Source organism: Somniosus microcephalus, unplaced genomic scaffold (assembly GCF_052327205.1).
Source record: "Somniosus microcephalus isolate GS21.2 unplaced genomic scaffold, FLI_Smic_1.0 unresolved_chr4, whole genome shotgun sequence".
NCBI lineage: Eukaryota > Metazoa > Chordata > Chondrichthyes > Squaliformes > Somniosidae > Somniosus > Somniosus microcephalus.
This window is the reverse complement of record NW_028225182.1, coordinates 8,701,012-8,721,066: the sequence shown is the minus strand read 5'-3', so window position 1 is coordinate 8,721,066 and position 20,055 is coordinate 8,701,012. Positions and strand designations below refer to the sequence as shown.

Genomic DNA, 20,055 nt, shown 5'->3' with positions numbered 1-20,055 from the left:
TTATATTGTGAAACGGTAACTGCTGCTGTAAAATCCGTCCCCCAGGATTTTATATAAGGAGAATTTATGCTGAAATAAAAACAGAAAATGCTGGAAATACCCAGCAGGTCAGGCAGCATCTAGAGAGAAAAACAGAATTAATGGGCTGGATTTTCATTGGGCCATGGAGGTGGGATTGGAGGCTTGTGGGGGGTTAAAATTGCATAAACTGGCAGGCGGGCCCAACCCCGCCTCCATCCCGTTTCCAATCAATTTTAAATCATTCATGTCTAGTGGTCCTGTCTCCGTGCCACCTCCAGGAGGCGGGAGAGGCCGTTAAGGCCCTTAACAAGCACTAAATTGGCTCTAAAATGCCATTTTGAAAGGCCTTTGCGATTTTCACCCTTTTCCCACATGAAACACGCCTGTTCTGAAACACGACGGTGAAAACTGGCGGGAGCACAATTGGATTGCTGACTATCAGCTGCAGGTCAACCATGAAAGAGGAGATTTGATCAGCCATCATTTGCAGGTGGCAGGACTTTGTAGTCTCAGGTCTGGGGTAACTTTTAGAAGGCTTAACCACAGCTGTGGAAGTTTCGAGCCTGACACCCATCTCCAGTGTGACCTCCTGGGAAACCCCTCTCGCCACCTTCACGGAGCGCTTCCTCAACTGAGGCATATACCAGAAGCATGGGAACCATTTATTTCCTTTCCTCCTGGACATCAGATTCGGACGAAGACCAGCCACGGCACCAGCAGAACCATGAACAACAGCACCACCAACAGCAGCAGCAACAGCAGGTGCGCCAAGCTCCCGCTCACCCACCTGAAGCTGCACAGGCCAGAAGGCGCCAGCGCGCGACCACATTGCTGGCCAGGATGCAAGGAACGCACTCATCTTGTCCAAATTTGCTTAGCCTAGCCAATTAAGCACTTTTGCCTCGCAGCTTCTTACCTGAGCATCGACAATGGCCAAGGACCAGCGGATTTCAAGCAATTTCACCACCATACTGGCAATTGCAAGTAATCCTAAGCCCTCAATGTGAAAGTCCCATTTGCGAAAAGACACACGCCACAACTACAGCAGTAGCCATCAGATTTTTTCTTTACATTATTCATCTGATGGCTTTTTCACAGAAAACATCAAATTTCACCCAAGTGACTACCGTTGTGACTATTTGTGCAGTATCATTCTCTTACGCGTGCTCCTACGTGGTGCTTCCCCTGTGGCTTCAGCAGATGTGGAGGCCCCTTGCTCACTTTCCTGCTGCTCCTGTCTCGACACCTTTGGCGATCGTCCTCTGGGTTGCGAACCTGTGAGGGCTCGTCAACAGCCTGCTGCTCCTGCGGCTGTGCAGGGGTTGAGTCGCCGATCTCAGTTGGGTGTGGACTCTGGTGGGGCTGTGACCGAGGGCTCTGCAGTGGCATGGAAGTGTGAGTATTTGGAGAGGAGCCCCCAATTCCTTGATGTCTGCCACCAACTTCCCTCTCATGGGTCAGGTCCCCCTCAGCACTTGTAAGTGGCTTGAGAGCACCTTGCTGCATATCGGGGGGCCATAGGGACCCGTATCTGCACTGGCAGTCCTACTCAGGAGGACTTCCATGAAGGTCTGGTTTCTCTGTTCAATAGATCACCATCGCTCCTCCAGAGATGTCATTCTATTCTGAACACTCACCATGTTTTCTGCATTCTGGTGACTTATCACCTCCATGGAGGCTGCCATCCTTTCCATGCTGATGCGTTCATGCGCCAATGACTCCACAAAGGCTCTGTTCATGTTTGCTATGGACTCCTCCATTCGCTCCACACTCACAGCGACCCTGGAGACAAAACCTGCCAGAGACTCTTGCATCTGTTCCTGGAGTTCCAGCACTGCTGATCTTATGGATGGACCCAGAGGCAGAGGGTTGCCATGCAGCTGAGCCGAGCTGGCAGAGTCCTGCGCCCTCCGACTAGGACTTTCCACTGCTGTTCCTGTCTCCACAATTTGCTGATGCTCACTTGTGAGCTGTGATACACCAGGTGACAACACTACTCTATGTCCGGAAGGTCCCACTGAGGTGAGAGTGTCTGTGCTGGTGCTGGATGCGCTTAATTCTGCTGATGCTACGCCCTCAGATGTTGCAGCTTCCTTTGAGGAGTCTTGAGGCTCATGCTCTTCCTCCAGGCTAGTGGGGACGGGTGCTTGCGATGGTCCTGTGGGGGAGTAAAGGAAAGAGTCAGAGATGTGATGCCAAGGTTATATGCACATTGCAGATGATCATAAGTCCATCTATTAGAGCTTCAGAATCATTATCAGTGACTCATGCAATGTCAGTGAGAGAGATGGAAAACTATTCTGTCACCAGCTTGTTGTGATGCACCCCTCTGTCCGTCGCCACTTGCGCAACTTCCTCCACTCCTACAATCTCCAGGACCACCTCCTCCCAGCGGGTGAGGCGGGCTACTGAGGGTGGCCCTCCTCCTGTCCTCGCTCTTTCGCGCTTATTGTGAGCTCCCTTTTCCTGTAAAGACGGAGACAAGTGGAGGGTGAGTGAGAATGAAGGAGTGAGTGTAGAGATTCCATAGCATAGATACTTAGAAGGAGACAAAGATGGAATGAGGTGGCAAGACCAAGGGCCCTCCCTGTGTGTTGTTAGTTGTTTTCATAGCATCACAGTGATAGGGAGTGTGAGGGCTGCATATTGGAATAGTTAGGTGAATGTGACCATAGAGAGCGAGGGAATGGGTAAGGGTGCATGGATGGCAGTGTCAAGTGGGATGTGGAGGAAGAAATTGCTAAAGCCGAGTGCTGGTGAGGAGGAGCAATGGGGATTAGATTGAGGGTGATGGGAAATTCATACTCACTTTTCCAGTGCGCAGAAGGTCGTGAAATCTCTTCCTGCACTGTGTCCAGGTTCTGCAGGTAACTGAGAATGAGCTGACCTCCTCTGCCACTTGCAGCCACACAGCCTTGGTCTGCTGGGGAGGCTTTTTCCTCCATGAAGAAGGGAAGAGCACCTCCTTGTGAGCTCTTGCTCCCTCAACTAAAGTCTGCAGGGCAACGTCGTCAAACCTTGGAGCAGACCTTGGTCTTTCACAGGCCATTCTGCCTCCAGGTCCCTGCAGCATGAAAGGCCAAAATGTTGGCAGTCTGCGGAAGAAGCAAGGCTTGTTGCAGACATTAAATGCAGCAGCAATGATGACGTCATCAGCGGCGAATTTCAGACTGGAAAAAATCATTTGCCATGGGTTGCCACACGCTGGAAATCAATTGGCCAATTAAGTTAAAATCGCATCAATCTCCCACATCGATTTGGATTTGTGTGGATAACACAAAATGCGGATTACACGACTCCAACCAGCCCCTGAATTAAAATCCAGCCCAATAGAAACATAGACATAGAAACATAGAAGCTAGGAGCAGGAGTAGGCCATTCGGCCCCTCGAGCTTGCTTCACCATTCAATGAGATCATGGCTGATCATCCAAACTCAGTACCCTGTCCCTGCCTTCTCCCCATATCCCTTGATCCCTTTAGCCTTAAGAAATATATCTAACTCCTTCTTGAATATATTTACTGACTTGGCCTCAGTTGCCTTCTGTGGTAGAGAATTCCACAGGTTCACCACTCTCTGTGTGAAGAAATTCCTCCTCATCTCTGTCAGAAATGGCCTACACCTTATCCTTAGACTGTGACCCCTGGTTCTGGACTCCCCCGCCATCGGGAACATCCTTCCTGCATCTAGTCTGTCTAGTCCTGTTAGAATTTTATAAGTTTCAATGAGATCCCCTCATTCTTCTAAACTCCAGCGAGTATAAACCCAATCTCTCCTCATATGTCATTCCTGCCATCCCAGGTATCAGTCTGGTGAATCTTCGTTGCACTCCCTCGATGGCAAGAACATCCTTCCTCAGATAAGGCGACCAAAACTGCACACAATACTCAAGTTGTGGTCTCACCAAGGCCCTGCACAACTGCAGCAAGACATCCTTGTTCCTGTACTCGAATCCTCTCGCTACGAAGGCCAACATATCATTTTTCTTCTTAACCGCCTGCTGCACCTGCATGCTTACCTTCAGTGACTGGTACACAAGGACACCCAGGTCACGTTACACTTCCCCTTCTCCCAATCTATTGCCGTTCAAACAATAATCTCCCTTCCTGTTTTTGCCACCAAAGTGGATAACCTCGCATTTATCCACATGATACTGCATCTGTCCAGTCCCCTAACCTGTCCAAATCATACTGGAGTTTCTAGGCATCCTCCTCACAGCACACAGTCCCACCCAGCTTTGTGTCAATAAGAGATTAGCGGGCAAAATTAAGGCACATGGGATTGGGGGCAAGGTATTGACTTGGATAGAGAACTGGTTGGCGGATAGAAAGCAAAGAGTTGGAATAAACGGGTCGTTTTCTGAGTGGCAGGCAGTGACTAGTGGGGTACCACAAGGATCGGTCCTAGGGCCCCAGCTGTTCACAATATATATTAATGATCTGGACGAGGAAATTGGATGCAATATCTCCAAATTTGCAGACGACACAAAGCTGGGTGGGAGGCTATGCTGTGAGGAGGATGTCGTGAAACTCCAGTACGATTTGGACAGGTTGGGTGCTTGGGCAGAAACATGGCAAATGCACAATAATGTGGATGAATGTGAGGTTAGCCACTTTGGTGGCAAAAACAGGAAGGCAGATTATTTGAATGGCAATAGATTGGGAGAAGGGGAAGTGCAAAGAGACCTGGGTGTCCTTGTGCACCAGTCGCTGAAGGTAAGCATGCAGGTGCAGCAGGCAGTTAAGAAGGCAAATGGTATGTTGGCCTTCGTAGCAAGAGGGTTCAAGTACAGGAACAAGGATGTCTTGCTGCAATTGTACAGGGCCTTGGTGAGACCGCACCTTCAGTATTGTGTGCAGTTTTGGTCGCCTTGTCTGAGGAAGGACGTTCTTGCCATGGAAGGAGTGCAGCGAAGATTCACCAGGCTGATACCTGGGATGGCAGGAATGACGTATGAGGAGAGAATGTGTTGACTGGGCTTATACTCACTGGAGATTAGAAGATTGAGAGGGGATCTCATCGAAACCTATAAAATTCTGTCAGACCTGGACAGACTAGATACAGGAAGGATGTTTCCGATTGCCAGGGAGTCCAGAACCAGGGGTCATAGTCTAAGGATAAGGGGTAAGCCATTTAGGACTGAGATGAGGAGGAATTTCTTCACCCAGAGAGTGGTGAACCTGTGGAATTCTCTGCCACAGAGGGCGGTGGAGGCCAGTTCATTAAATATATTCAAGAAGGAGTGAGATATATTTCTTAAGGCTAAAGGGATCAAGGGATATAGGGAGAAGGCAGGGACAGGGTACTGAATTTGGATGATCAGCCATGATCTCATTGAATGGCGGAGCAGGCTCGAGGGGCCGAATTGCCTACTCCTGCTCCTATCTTCTGTGTTTCTATGTGTCTTCTGCAAACTTGGAGATATTACATCTAGTTCCCTCGTCTAGATCATTAATATATATTGTGAATAACTGGGGTCCTAGCACCGATCCCTGCAGTACCCCACTAGTCACTGCCTGCCACTCTGAAAAATACCCATTTATTCCAACTCTTGGCTTCCTGTCTGCCAACCAGTTCTCTATCCAAGTCAGTACCTTGCCCCCAATCCCATGTGCTTTAACTTTACACGCTAATCTCTTATGTGAGACCTTATCGAAAGCCTTCTGAAAATCCAAATACACCACAGCCACTCGTTTTCCCTTATCTATTCTACCAGTTACATCCTCAAAAAATTCCAGTAGATTAGTCAAGTACGATTTACCTTTTGTAAATCCATGTTGACTTTGTCTGATCCTGTCACTGTTTTCCAAGTGCTCTGCTATTACATCATTTATAATGGACTCTAGCATTTTCCCCACTACCGATGTCAGGCTTACCGGTCTATAATTCCCCGTTTTCTCTCCACTGCCTTTTTTGAATAGTGGGGTAACATTAGCTACCCTCCAATCCATGGGAACTGTACCAGAGTCTATAGAATTTTGGAAATGACTAGCAATGCATCTACTATTTCTAGGGCTACTTCCTTAAGTACCCTAGGATGTAGATTATCAGGCACTGGGAATCTATCGGCCTTCAATCCCATCAATTTCCCTAACACCATTTCCCTACAAATACTGATTTCATTCAGTTCCTCCCTCTCATTGGACCCTATGCTCCCCGACATCTGTGGGAGGTTTTTTGTGTCCTCCTTTGTGAAGACAGAACCAACGTATGTATTTAATTGGTCTGCCATTTCTTTGTTCCCCATTATAAATTCCCCCGATACTGACTGCAAGGGACTTATGCTTGACTTCACCAATCTTTTTCTCTTCACATATCTGTAGAAGCTTTTACAGTCAGTTTTTATGTTTCCTGCAAGCTTACTCTCAATCTATTTTCCCCCTCTTAATTAATCCCTTTGTCCTCCTTTGCTGAATCCTAAACTGCTACCAATCCTCAGGTTTGCTGCTTTTTCTGGCCAATTTATAGGTCCGCTCCTTGGATATTATACTATCCCTAATTTCCCTTGTTAGCCACGGTTGTGTCACCTTTTTTGTTTTATTTTTATGTCAAACAGGGATGAACAAATTCTTTAGTTCGTCCATGCGATCTTTAAATGTTTGCCATTGCCTATTCACTGTCAACCCTTTAAGTAACGTTCCCCAATCCATTCTACCCAACTCGCGCCTCATACCATCGTAACTTCCTTTATTTAAATTCAGGACCCTAGTCTCTGAGTCAAATCACTCTCCATCTTAATGAAGAATTCTATCATATTATGATCGCTCCGCCCCAAGTGGCCTCGCACAACGAGATTGCTAATTAGTCCTTTCTCATTACATAATACCCAGTCTAAGATGGCCTGATCTCTAGTTGGTTCCTCGACATATTGGTCCAGAAAACAATCCGGTATACACTCCAGGAAGTCCTCCTCCACAGTATTGTTACGAATTTGGTTAGCCCAATCTATATGTAGATTAAAGTCACCCATTTTAACAGCTGTGCCCTTATTGCACGCATCTCTAATTTCCCATTTAAAGCCAGCCCAACCTCTGCATTACTGTTTCCAGGTCTGTATGCAACTCCCACTAACGTTTTCTGCCCCTTGGTATTTCTCAGCTCTACCCATACAGATTCCACATCATCAGAGCTAATATCCTTCCTTACTATTGTGTTAATCTCCTCTTTAACCAGCAATGCTACCCCACCTCCTTTTCCTTTTTGCCTGTCTTTCCTGAATATTGAATACCCCTGGATGTTGAGTTCCCAGCCGTGGTCACCCTGGAGCCATGTTTCCGTAATCCCAATCATATCATATCTGTTTACCTCTATTTGAAGAGCTAATTCATCCACCTTATTACGAATGCTCCTCGCATTAAGACACAAAGCCTTCAGACTTGTTTTTTTAACACTCTTAGACCTTTTAGAATTATTATTTACTGTGGCCATGTTTGATTTAAACCCTTCATTTCTCTGACTGCCACTTTTGCTTTTCTCCTTCCTGTCTTGTGCTTCTATCCTTGTTTCTCTTTCCTCTGTCTCCCTGCACAGGTTCCCAACCCCTTGCCAATTTAGTTTAAACCCTCCCCAACTGCAGTAGCAAACATTACCCCTAGGACATCGGTCCCGGTGCTGCACAGCTGCAAACCGTCCAGTTTGTACTGGTCCCACCTCCCCCAGAACTGGTTCCAATGTCCAAGGAATTTGAATCCCTCCCCCTTGCACCTGGAGCACATCGGCCGGCAGCTCCTCGGCGGGAAGGAATTCCGACTGGGAGGAGGGGAGCCGAGCATGGCGGCCATAGGCCGACCCGGGAGAGGGAGAGGTAGGCCCTGGGCCGTGGAACGTGGAGCCGGCGACGTTGAAGAGGAGGCCGCATTGGAGCATTCACATCCCGACGATGTGTTCGGCGAGTCGGGCAGAGGAGCGCAGCGCAACGAGCAGCAGCAGCAGACTCAACGACAAGCTGCAGCACGTCGGCCGGCAGCTCCATTTCGGGTAACTCGCAGGCCGGATGGGAGGAGGGGAGCCGGGCATGGTGGCCAGAGCGGGAGAAGCAGGCCACCACATGTGGAGCCGGCAACAGTGAGGAGGAGGCCGCGGTGAAGGGGAGGACGGAGCGGCTGAGGGACATCGTGCTCCCACTGCCACGGGAAGCCATTGTATTGACTCTGAACGCGGCGCTGTATGTATAGCTGACGGGTCCCTATGGGGAACAAGCATTCCATTGTACTTGTTACATATGGCAAATAAATCTAATCTGAATCTGAATCTGAATCATTCCTCTAGCCACGTATTCATCTGAAATATCCTTCTTTTTCTACTCTGACTAGCACGTGGCACTGGTAGCAATCCTGAGATTACTACCTTTAAGGTCCGTTTTTAAAATTTACCTCCTAACTCCCTATATTCAGCTTTTAGGACCTCATCCCGGTTTTTACCTATATCGTTGGTATCTATATGCACCACGACAACTGGCTGTTCACCCTCCCCCTCCAGAATGCCCTGCAGCCGCTCCAAGACATCCTTGACCCTTGCACCAGGGAGGCAACATACCATCCTGGAGTCTCGTTTGCGGCCGCAGAAACGCCTGTCTATTCCCTTTACAATAAAATCCCCTATCACTATAGCTCTCCCACTCTTTTTCCTCCAGTCCTGTGCAGCAGAATCACCCACGGTGCCAGGAAGTTGGCTGCTGCTGCCTTGCTCTGATAATCCATCTCCCCCGACAATATCCAAAGCGGTATATCTGTTTGAGGTCAAGGACAGTCAGAACTGGAAAAAGATACAGATGTAACAGATTTTGAAGGACGTGTAGGGGCAGGGAAAGGTGGGGGAGTGGAGGAAAGAACAAAAGGGAAGGTCTGTGATAGGGTGGACGACAGGAGAGATTAAAATACAAAAGGGATGATGGTGCAAGCAAAAGGAGATGATAATTGGACAAGTTAACAACAAAAGATGAATCTAGATGAGGTGTGAACGGTAATGGCAGAATCATCAACAGCTGTCCTGCGAGAAAAAAGGGAAAAAGAAAAACAATAATGAAAAAAATAAAATAGGGGCCTGAAATTGGTGAACTCGATGTTGAGTCCAGAAGGCTGTAAACTGCCTAATTGAAAGATGAGGTGCTGTTCCTCGATCTTATGTTATACTTTGTTGGACGACTGTCAGAGGCCGAGAATGGAGAGATCCGAGTGGGAGTGGAGCGGAGAATTAAAGTGATCGGCGACCAGAAGCTCAGGGTCACACTTACGGACTGAGCGGAGGTGTTCCGCAAAGCGGTCACCCAATCTGCGATTGGTCTCCCCAATGTAGAGGAGACCACATCGTGAGCAGCGAATACAGTATACTAGATTACAAGAAGTACAAGTAAATCGCTGTTGTAACTGGAAGGAGTGTTTGGGGCCTTGGACACTGGGAAGGGAAAGGTAAAAGAGTCGGTGTTGCATCTCCTGCACTTGCATGTGAAGGTGCCGTGGGAAGGGGAAGGGGTGTTGGGGGTGATTGAGGAATGGAACAGGGTGTCATGGAGGGAGGTGTTCCTTCAGAATGCAGAAAGTGGAGGTGAGGGGAAGATGCGTTTGGTGGTGGGATCATGCTGGACGTGGCGGAATTGGCGGAGGATGATCCGTTGAATGCGAAGGGTGGTGGGGTGAAAGGTGAGGTCAAGGGGAACCCTATCCTGGTTTCGGGAGGGAGGGGAAGGGGTGAGAGCAGAAGTGCAGGAAATGGAATGGACACAGTCAAGAGCCGTGTCAACCACGGTACAGGGGAATCCTCGGTTGAGGAAAAAGGAAGACATGTCAGAAGCACTGGTAAGGAAGGTGGCATCGTCTGAGCAGATGCGGCAGCGAAGGAAAAACTGGGAGAATGGAATAGAGTTCTTACAGGAAGCGTGTTGGGAGGAAGTGTATTCCAGGTAGCTGTGGGAGTCAGAGGGCTTAAAGTGAATTTTTGTCAATAGCAGCAAGAGAGTTTATTCTGTCCCGTTACAAGTTTTAAATCTCCCTGTACTCCTAGTTTATAGGGGAGGGGAGTCTCTCACTTTATTCCCACTAAAATGGCTCTACATTTATTTCAGGTGTAACTGGCCCGACAGTTTCTGGGGAATTTTCTGAATTTCCCTCCCCGAGCGGGGCCTCACACACTGTTTATGGGGAATTCCCGGGTTCACTTCCCCCAGTTTTCCCAGGAGCCGCCCGCTGTTTGCGAGACCCCACCACTGGCCGGTGTGTGTCTGTGATCCAGTTAGATTGGAACCTTTTCACCGGCAGCTTAAAGATCCTGAATAACCATCTTTGCTCAATATTCATGACTGTGCGTAATTGTAAACATTTACAGCTGGAAGAATTCCCAATTCCCCAATATTCCCAATCCAGGACACTTCCCCCTCAACAAGACACACCCTGCACGGTATCGGAATAAATATCGAACTGTTAGCGATTTAAACTCGGATTCCGTCTTGTCTCCAGTTGAAATGGTGGAAGTGAAAAACATTTAAAATTAATTTTATCTTTACTGCCGGATTATTTTATATTTACATTCCGCTGTCCGGCCTTATTAAATCTGATTTATTTTAATTAATTTATCAGACTCTCAGTGACCTGTATTTGCTGATCTGATAAAGACTGTAAAATCCCTACTTGTTCACAAGGATCCATTCTAGAGGCTCCAGTACTTGGGGAATTACTGACCGATCCGCTTATTACTGGACATATTTGTGTTGAATCTGCTTCTCTCTGGTTTAACTGAATTGTGCTTTTCCCCTTCATTACGAAGCGATAACACAATCCGTGACTGGTCTACAACTCGCCCAACAGTTAGAGAAAAATAAACAGTTACCTCAACACCTGGCATTTGTGCAGTACGGGTCCCAGCCGCTGGAGTCTTTCACACTGAATGTGGCAGTATTGTAGATCGAGTTCTTTTATTGTATCACACAGACCAATGACGTGAGACAGGACTGCACAGTCAATCGGGGTCAATGTCAATCCGCTAAATGTCAGTGTTTCCACAGACCCCACTGTTATCCGAGCCAGTGCTTTATTCTGAGACTCAAACAGGTAGTGGAATGTGTTCAGGAGGTTCCTTTTACCAATTTCACTCTCTGTTTTCCCAATCTGTCCTTCCACCTTCTCCTTCACCCAGTCAATCACTCGGCAGGTGGTTTGATGAAGAAATCGGCCCAGAAACTCCTCCAGGGGCCGAGCTGCCTGTGTGGAGGAGAGACCAGCAACAAAACGGAGAAATATCTCAAATCGCCCATCTTCCTCGCTGTGGGCTTCATTGAGGAGTTTCAGGATGTCCCCGGGATCTGGAGTCAGGAATTGTGCGAGTGCGGCTACAAACTCTTGGATGGTGAGGTGCGGGAATGTGTACACCACGCTCTGGACAGAATCATCTCTCTCCAGAAGTTCCATCATGAACCCGGACAGGAACTGGGAAGGTTGCAGATTGTACTTGATCAAATCTCCATTTCTAAACACAATCTTCTTCTCGGAGACTCCTGTGAAGGCCATCTCACCAAGCTTCAGTAACACATCACGGGGGCTTTCAATCTCTCGGCCATGGTTTTTCAGAATGTTGTAAATATAGTAGGAATATAGTTGGGTGATGGTCTTGGGAACTTGTTGCCGATTCCTGTCTCTAAGTGTAAAGAAGGGGCCCAGTGACAGACCGAGGATCCAGCAGTAGGAAGGGTTGTAGCACATGGTGTACAGGATCTCGTTCGCTTCCACGTGTTTGAAAACAGCTGCTGCCACCGTCTGATCTTCAAAAAACTTGTTGAAATATTCCTTCCGTTCTTCACCAACAAATCCCAGGATTTCAGCCCAGACACTGATCTCAGCCTTTTCCAATAAATGTAATGCAGTGGGGCGGCTGGTCACTAGCACTGAACATCCTGGGAGCAGCTTGTGCTGTATTAAACTGTACACAATGTCAGACACTTCACACCGGAATTCGGGATCTGTGCACATGTGCTGAGGTTCTGTCTTTCTCCGATTGTCAGCAAAATCGATCCCGTCCTTGAATTCATCCAGACCATCAAATATAAACAGCAATCCCTCCGGGTTCTTCCAGAGCTCTCCCAGAATATTCCCGATGTAAGGATAGAAAATGATTATCAGGTTCCACAGGTTTATTTTACAGTTAATAGCGTTCAAATTCCGGAATTTAAAACAGAAAACAAATTGAAAGTGTGGGTATATTTTCCCAGTGGCCCAGTCATGAACAATCTTTTGTACCATTGTTGTTTTTCCAATCCCAGGGACTCCGCTCACTGCTGCTGAACTCCCAGATTTGGATTTTCTCCGGGAAAAACTGCTCTGGAACAATTGATCAGTTCGGATTTTTTCCAGTTCTTTCCGGAGATGTTTCTCTCTCGACTCTTCATGGTCTCGGCCTCTTGCCAGCAGTTCATGTTCTACAAGTGTCCGATCTCGAACATTAGAAATGATCGTTAGCTCAGCGTATCGATCAACCAGCTGGAAAATCTGAACCTTCTCCTTTATTAGGATCGTGTTCACGCTCAGTGTTTCAGTTTGTACCCGGAGTGTTTCCTTGTGTTTCTGTTGAACATCTTCAAATAGAACAGACAGAAAGTGGTCTCAATGTTAATTGTATTGACATAAAGCAACTTCTCAATACCATTTCACTATTCAGTAAAATATTGCAAAATTTAATTCACAACTTCAATAGAGTTGCGTGTAGAAATTAAAACTCAGTTAATGGAAACCTCGTTGGAAAGTTAACAATGGCCGAAAAGTTTCAAATCCTCTTGATTCTAATATTCACTGAATCTGGAGATTTCTACGAGTGATATTTTCCCTCGGACGGTTAATGCCATCAGCCCTGCTTTGTACTGGAGACATTGATGTAATAAAACTCACTACACACTTGGTTTGAGCAGAAAGCAAGGCCTGAATCAACTTGTTTCAGAACATGGAAGTCTAGTTGTATTTCACTAGCTCCTTGTCTTACAAAATGTCCCTGGTAAGCTGGGCCCACGCCCGAGTATTTATACTCCTTGGACGGCGCCACCAGCTGGCCGTCCTGTGTTATTTCATGAGTAGTTTCTTGATGATGAGGAGATTTATAACAGACATCTCATTATAAATCCACACATGATCCTGGTTATACAACAGTAGTGGTTCTCATTAATCAATCTTCAAAGGGAGCAGCTAGAAGACATGAGGAGGAGGATAGGGACAGATTGAATCGCCAGGAGTCCCACAGTAATTGTATCAGACCGTTGGAATTTTATCTGGAGGATTGTGTGTACTGTGAGAGGGACAGACTGTGAATGACCAGGGGTCCCAATGTCATTGTATCAGACCGTGGGAAGGGTATCTGGAGGATTGCGCATATTGGGAGATGGACGGACTGTGAATGGCCAGGAGTCCCAATGTCATTGTATCAGACCGTGGGATGGCTATCTGGAGGATTGTGTGTACTGGGAGTGGGATAAACTCAAAATGTTCAGCTGGTCCACTCTACCTATATCGGACTGTAGGCATGGCAGCTGGGGTATTGTGTGAATTGGGTGTGAAACAGACTAAGAGGTCAGAAGTTCTAATCGGGGGCTTATTTGACCCTTAGCTGAGCTCCCGACTGTATATCTGTTCACCACCAACACCGCCTACTTCCACCTCCAAAGCATTGCTCATCTCTGTCCGCCTCAACTCATCTGCTACTGAAACTCTCATCAATGCATTTGTTACATCCAGACTCGACTATTCCAATACTGTCCTGGTCGGCCTCCCACAATGTACCTGCCATAAACTTGAACTAATACAGAACTCTACTGTTCATATTCTAACTTGCACCAACTCCCGTTCATCCATCACCTCATGCGCTCGCTGAGCTGCATTTGCTCCTGACGCAACAACGCCTTGGTTTTAATTTTCACATTTTTATTTTTAAATTGTTTCATGGTCTTGTCCCTCCCTATCTCTGTAATCTCCAGCCCTAGTATCCTCAGAGATCTCTGCCTTACTCCAATTCTAGCTTCTTGTGCATCTCCGATTTTCATCGCTCCACCATTGGCGGACGCCCCATCAGCTTCCTGGGCCCGAAGCTCTGGAAATCCCTCCCGAATCCTCTCCTTCTCTTAACAGAAGTTCCACTGGTATTAAATCAGGACTCGGGCAGGTTATCTGGTGTGTTGTGCATAGAGAGAGAGGCAGACTGTGAATTGACCGCAGTTATCTGGGGTATTACCTGCACTGCTAAAGTTACCTGAACACAGGTAAAGGCTACTGGCATTCTGATGGTACAGAGGGGAATTAGGAAGATGATTTAAGATTTTAGGAGTTTAGGTTGAGGGTGTTTTGGCCAAGAGATATAGTTATGAAATGTTTTAATGGAATTCACAACATTAGTGCAGGAAACAAGTAGCAAAATAATTAATAATGGAGAAAATTGAAGATCAGAAGTAAGAATGGAAATCCGGGTACTTTTTCACCCACAGGGTAATACAGCAGGGAGACCAGTTACCAGGGAAGGGCACTAAAGGGCAGTGTAAGTGGGGTCTAGAGACAATTGAAGGTGTTTCTGTGGATACTCAGAGGAATCTTCGGTGGCTTCATCTCTCCAACAGGGACAGACTGGAAGACCCGACCGGTATTTTCCTGTCCCTAATCATTCTCTGCTTACATTTTATCTCTGAAATCACAAACAATGTTTCAGCAGTTTTACACATAAAATCACTAAATATGTTTTTATAGCAAGCCTGTTATATCACCGATTAGAATTAGAAATAGATTTCCAGCATCCGCAGTATCTTGCTTTAGAATTAGAAATAGAACTGCCGCCCACTTCACCCAGTTTAATGTTGGAGCAGAAAACATTCACCGTCGATTTGAACTGTTCTGTTGTTTTATTTCAATTTGTTATAAGTTTCCTAAAATGTTGGTTTGGGTAATTACAAATGTGTTTCTGTTAGTCGTTACATTGGGTTAAAATACACGTGATTTAAAGGACTATTCTTGGAGTAGAATGAGGGTCTCTCGTTCAATACCATAATGAAGAAAGCCAATAACTTCCTAGTCAAACTGAACATAGTACACTTCTCACATTTCGACACGGAATAAGGTTCCATTGTGTGAACACCTGCACATCTTCTCAGATCAGGTATGGCAATTTCCAAAACCTTATTTTGTGCTGAGATGTGCTAACATTTTACTATTACGCATGTCTCGATCTTTCCCTGCACTCTATGGTGGAACAGATTTCTAGGGTCGCAGGAAAACCTGAATAACTGGCCCAAGGCACTTGGTGATCCCAGAATGTCTGCGTGGCACAGAGGTGGTTTGTATTCAGATTCACAGTGTATCAGGATCCTGCCAGGTGTGTGTGGGGTTTCACAGTGTATCAGGATCCTGCCAGGTGTGTATGGGGTTTCACAGTGTATCAGGATCCTGCCAGGTGTGTGTGGGGTATAACAGTGTATCAGGATCCTGCCAGGTGTGTATGGGGTATAACAGTGTATCAGGATCCTGCCAGGTGTGTATGGGGTTTCACAGTGTATCAGGATCCTGCCAGGTGTGTATGGGGTTTCACAGTGTATCAGGATCCTGCCAGGTGTGTATGGGGTTTCACAGTGTATCAGGATCCTGCCAGGTGTGTATGGGGTTTCACAGTGTATCAGGATCCTGCCAGGTGTGTGTGGCGTTTCACAGTGTATCAGGATCCTGCCAGGTGTGCATGGGGTTTCACAGTGTATCAGGATCCTGCCAGGTGTGTATGGGGTTTCACAGTGTATCAGGATCCTGCCAGGTGTGTATGGGGTTTCACAGTGTATCAGGATCCTGACAGGTGTGTATGGGGTTTCACAGTGTATCAGGATCCTGCCAGGTGTGTATGGGGTTTCACAGTGTATCAGGATCCTGACAGGTGTGTATGGGGTTTCACAGTGTATCAGGATCCTGCCAGGTGTGTATGGGGTATAACAGTGTATCAGGATCCTGCCACGTCTATGTGTTGTGTGTTGCAATAACTGGAGCACACAAGACCCATAAATTTAACAATAAATCAAAAATCGGCATTAATTGTAAATTGAATCTATGCTGAACTTTTGGGGATTAATCAAGAATCCAAACAATGGTCAATCCTATTTCCTTAGCCTTTGAACTTCTCATTCCCAGCTTCTGACAATCTTTAAACAATCGGATCCAGTGAAATATTCAGATTTTCAGAAGTGAGATAAATGTATTGAAATCTCCACTTCATCACTTACCTTTCAGTTGACTGGGTACTTCGGATAAACCGTGTGCGATGTTCATGTAATCATATTGGTCACAACCTGTTTAAATCAATGAGAGTTCATGAACTCAGATCTGTGTAATATTACAGTAAAATCTGCAGTGTTTGAATCTGAAATTGAATGCAGTGTCGGAGTTTACCGTACCACTTTCCTGTATTTCTTTCAGTATTTTGTCCAGCTTTGGCACCCCATGGCGCATTTTCGCAAAGGATTCCCACATCACCCTTCGGGCTGGGGAGCCTTTCTCCATCACCAGATTTAGGAGAAGTTTGGAACTGTCCGCCCGGTTTCCCTTCTCCGCGAGATCAGTGACTTTCTGTAAAGAATAATAATGAATATATTGAGGAGCGAAGTGAAAGATAAACACGGAGAATGAGAAGGAAAGAATCTGCTCTGTGATGGGATCTCCTATTTCTTGAGCACAAAAAGTAATCACTGGGCCGGGTTCCGATCCATTCTGAACATGGGCTGAATATTCTGTAAGTATCTTGTTTCACTCATTAATGGCCAAGAAATTTAGAGTCATAGAGTCATACAGCACAGAAAGAGGCTCTTCGGCCCATCGCGTCCGCACCAGCCATCAAGCCCTGTCTATTCCAATCCCAATTCCCAGCACTTGGTCCGTAGCCTAGTATGCTATGGCGTTTCAAGTACTCATCTAAATGCTTCTTGAATGTTGAGGGTTCCTGCCTCTACCACCCTTTCAGGCAGTGAGTTCCAGATTCCACCACCCTCTGGGTGAAAAAGTTTTTCCTCAAATCCCCTCTAAACCTCCTGCCCCTTACCTTGAATCTATGCCCCCTTGTTATTGACCCCTCTACTAAGGGGAAAAGTTCCTTTCTATCTACCCTATCTATGCCCCTCATAATTTTGTACACCTCAATCAGGTCCCCCCCTCAGCCTTCTCTGCTCCAAGGAAAACAACCCCAGCCTGTCCAGTCTTTCTTCATAGCTGAAGCGCTCCAGCCCAGGTAACATCCTGGTAAATCTCCTCTGCACCCTCTCCAAAGCAATCACATCCTTCCTATAGTGTGGCGACCAGAACTGCACACAGTACTCCAGCTGTGGCCTTACCAGCGTTTTGTACAGCTCCATCATAACTTCCCTGCTTTTATATTCTATGCCTCGGCTAATGAAGGCAAGTATCCCATATGCCTTTTTAACCACCTTATCCACCTGTTCTGCTGCCTTCAGGGATCTATGTACATGCACACCAAGGTCCCTCTGATCCTCTGTCTTTCCTCGGGTCTTACCATTCATTGTGTATTCCCTTGCCTTGTTAGTCCGTCCAAAATACATCACCTCACACTTTTCAGGGTTAAATTCCATTTGCCACTGTTCCGCCCATCTGACCAACCCATCTATATCGTCCTGTAGCCTGAGGCTTCCTTCCTTGCTATTTACCACCAATTTTCGTGTCATCTGCGAACTTACTGATCATACCTTTTACATTCACATCCAAATCATTAATGTAGACCACAAACAGCAAGGGACCCAGCACCGATCCCTGCAGTACCCCACTGGACACAGGCTTCCAGTCACAAAAACAACCTACGACCATCACCCTCTGCCTCCTGCCACTAAGCCAATTTTGGATCCAATGTGCCAAGTTGCCCTGGATCCCATGGGCTCTTACCTTCTTGACCAGTCTCCCATGCCCGACTTTGTCAAAAGCCTTACTGAAGTCCATGTAGGCCACATCACCTGCACTACCCTCATCCACACACCTAGTCACCCCCTCGAAAAATGCATTCAAATTGGTCAGACATGATCTCCCCCTGATAAAGCTATGCTGACTATCCTTGATTAATCCTTGCCTCTCCAAGTGGAGACTGATTCTGTCCCTCAGAATTTTTTCCAATAATTTCCCTTCCACTGATGTTAGGCTCGCTGGCCTGTAATTCCCTGGTTTATCCCTACTACCCTTCGTGAATAATGGTACTACGTTAGCGGTTCTCCAGTCCTCTGGCACCTCCCCTTTGGCCAGAGAGGTTCTGAAAATTTGTGTCAGAGCCCCTGCAATCTCCTCCCTTACCTCACACAGCAGCCTGTGATACATCTTGTCAGGGCCTGGGGATTTATCCACTTTTAAGCCCGCTAAAACCGCAAGCACCTCCTCCCTCTCAATACTAATTTGTCCAAGTATATCACAATCCCCCTGCCTGATTTCTATGCCTACATCGTCCTTCTCCATAGTGAACACAGATAGAGAATTGTCCAGGTATGTCCATTCCACAAAGAGCAGGACAAATCCATCCCGATCAATTACCGCCCTATCAGCCCGCTCTCAATCATCAAAGTGTTGGAAGGAGTTATCAACACTGCTAACAAGCAGCACTTAATCACAAAAAAGCTGCTTACCGAGGCTCAATTTAAGTTCCACCAGGACCAATCGACTCCAAGCAAGGACCAAAGAACTGAATTCCAGCTGTGAGGTGACAGTGACTGTGCTTCACATCAAGGCAGTATTCGACATGTGTGGCACCATGGAGTGTGGATATTGGAGGCGAATCGTCTCAGCACCAGGACATCACTGCAGGAGATCTTCGGGGCAGTGTTCGACGTGTGTGGCACCATGGAGTGTGGATATTGGAGGCGAATCGTCTCAGCACCAGGACATCACTGCAGGAGTTCCTCGGGGCAGTGTTCGACGTGTGTGGCACCGTGGAGTGTGGTTATTGGAGGAGAATCGTCTCAGCACCAGGACATCACTGCAGGAGATCCTCGGGACAGAGTCTTCAGACTAACCACTTCAGCTGCTTCGCCAATTACCTTCCCTCCATCATAAAGCCTGGAGTGGGGATGTTCTCTGATGATTGCAGTGTTCAGCTCCATTTTCAATTTGTCAGATAATGAAGCGGTTCATGCTCGCATGCAGCAAGTCCTGGACAAAAATCTAGGCTTGGGCAGACAAGTGGCAAGCAACATTCGCGTCCCACAACTGTCAGGCAATGCCCATCTCCAACAAGAGAGTCCAACCATGTCCCTTTGTTATTAACTGGCATTGCCATAGTCAAATCCCTACCATTGACTAGCTACAAAAAAACTAAGAGGCTGGGGATTCTGTGGCGAGTGGCTCAACTCTTGGCCACCCAGAAGCCTCTCCTGCACCTATAAGGTACAACTGCGGCGTGTGATGGAAAACTCTCCACTTGCCTGGATAGGTGCAGCTGCAACAACACTCAAGAAGCTCCACGCAATCCAGGACAGAGAAATACGCTTCATCAGCAGCCCACCCACCACCTTAAACATCCAATCCCTCCACCAACGGTGCACCATCACTGCAGTGTGTGCTATTTACAGAGAACTGCAGCAGTTCGCCAAGGTTCTTTGACAGCACCTCTCAAACCCGCGCCCTCTGCCACCTGGAGGACAAGAGCATCATCCGCATGGAAACACCGCCACCTCCAAGTTCCACTTCAAGTAACATACAATCCTGACTTGAACATGTATCGCCGTTCCTTCGTTGTCAGTGTAAATTAGAGCCAAAACGCCCAGCACCCTCTACAGAGGGAACAGGAGAAGCGACTGTATGCTTCCTTAACCAATCAGTATGAAGAATCCTTACGCAAAGTCTGAACCAGGAAGTCTTAGTTAGAATATAGAATGTAATGTCAAATCACATGCAGAAAGTGAAATAAAGATAGGGAAAGAAAGATTGGATTCAGAATGCATCTCACTGAAACATACAACATTCTTACAGGGCTTGACAGTGTAGATGCAGGGAGGATGTTTCCCCTGGCTGGGGAGTCTGCAACCAGGGGTCACAGTCTCAGAAACAGGGGTCGGCCA

At 46.9% G+C, this 20,055-nt stretch overlaps 1 protein-coding gene across 2 annotated transcripts in view; it reads right to left on the bottom strand.

Moving 5' to 3' along the window:
- Positions 1-20,055, bottom strand: part of LOC147089340 (NACHT, LRR and PYD domains-containing protein 3-like) — a 79,215-nt gene that overhangs the window by 9,140 nt on the left and 50,020 nt on the right. Inside the window, exons 8-11 of one of the 2 annotated variants that reach the window (XM_085977184.1) lie at positions 16,408-16,579; positions 16,237-16,302; positions 10,842-12,579; positions 8,603-9,008 (exon numbers count right to left, since the gene is read on the bottom strand). In XM_085977184.1, coding sequence (XP_085833310.1) covers positions 8,945-9,008; positions 10,842-12,579; positions 16,237-16,302; positions 16,408-16,579 — 2,040 coding nt within the window. In that variant the 3' untranslated portion in view covers positions 8,603-8,944. Of the gene's footprint in view, positions 1-8,602; positions 9,009-10,841; positions 12,580-16,236; positions 16,303-16,407; positions 16,580-20,055 lie in introns of those variants that run through there. The other variant, XM_085977183.1, reaches the window with a different exon arrangement.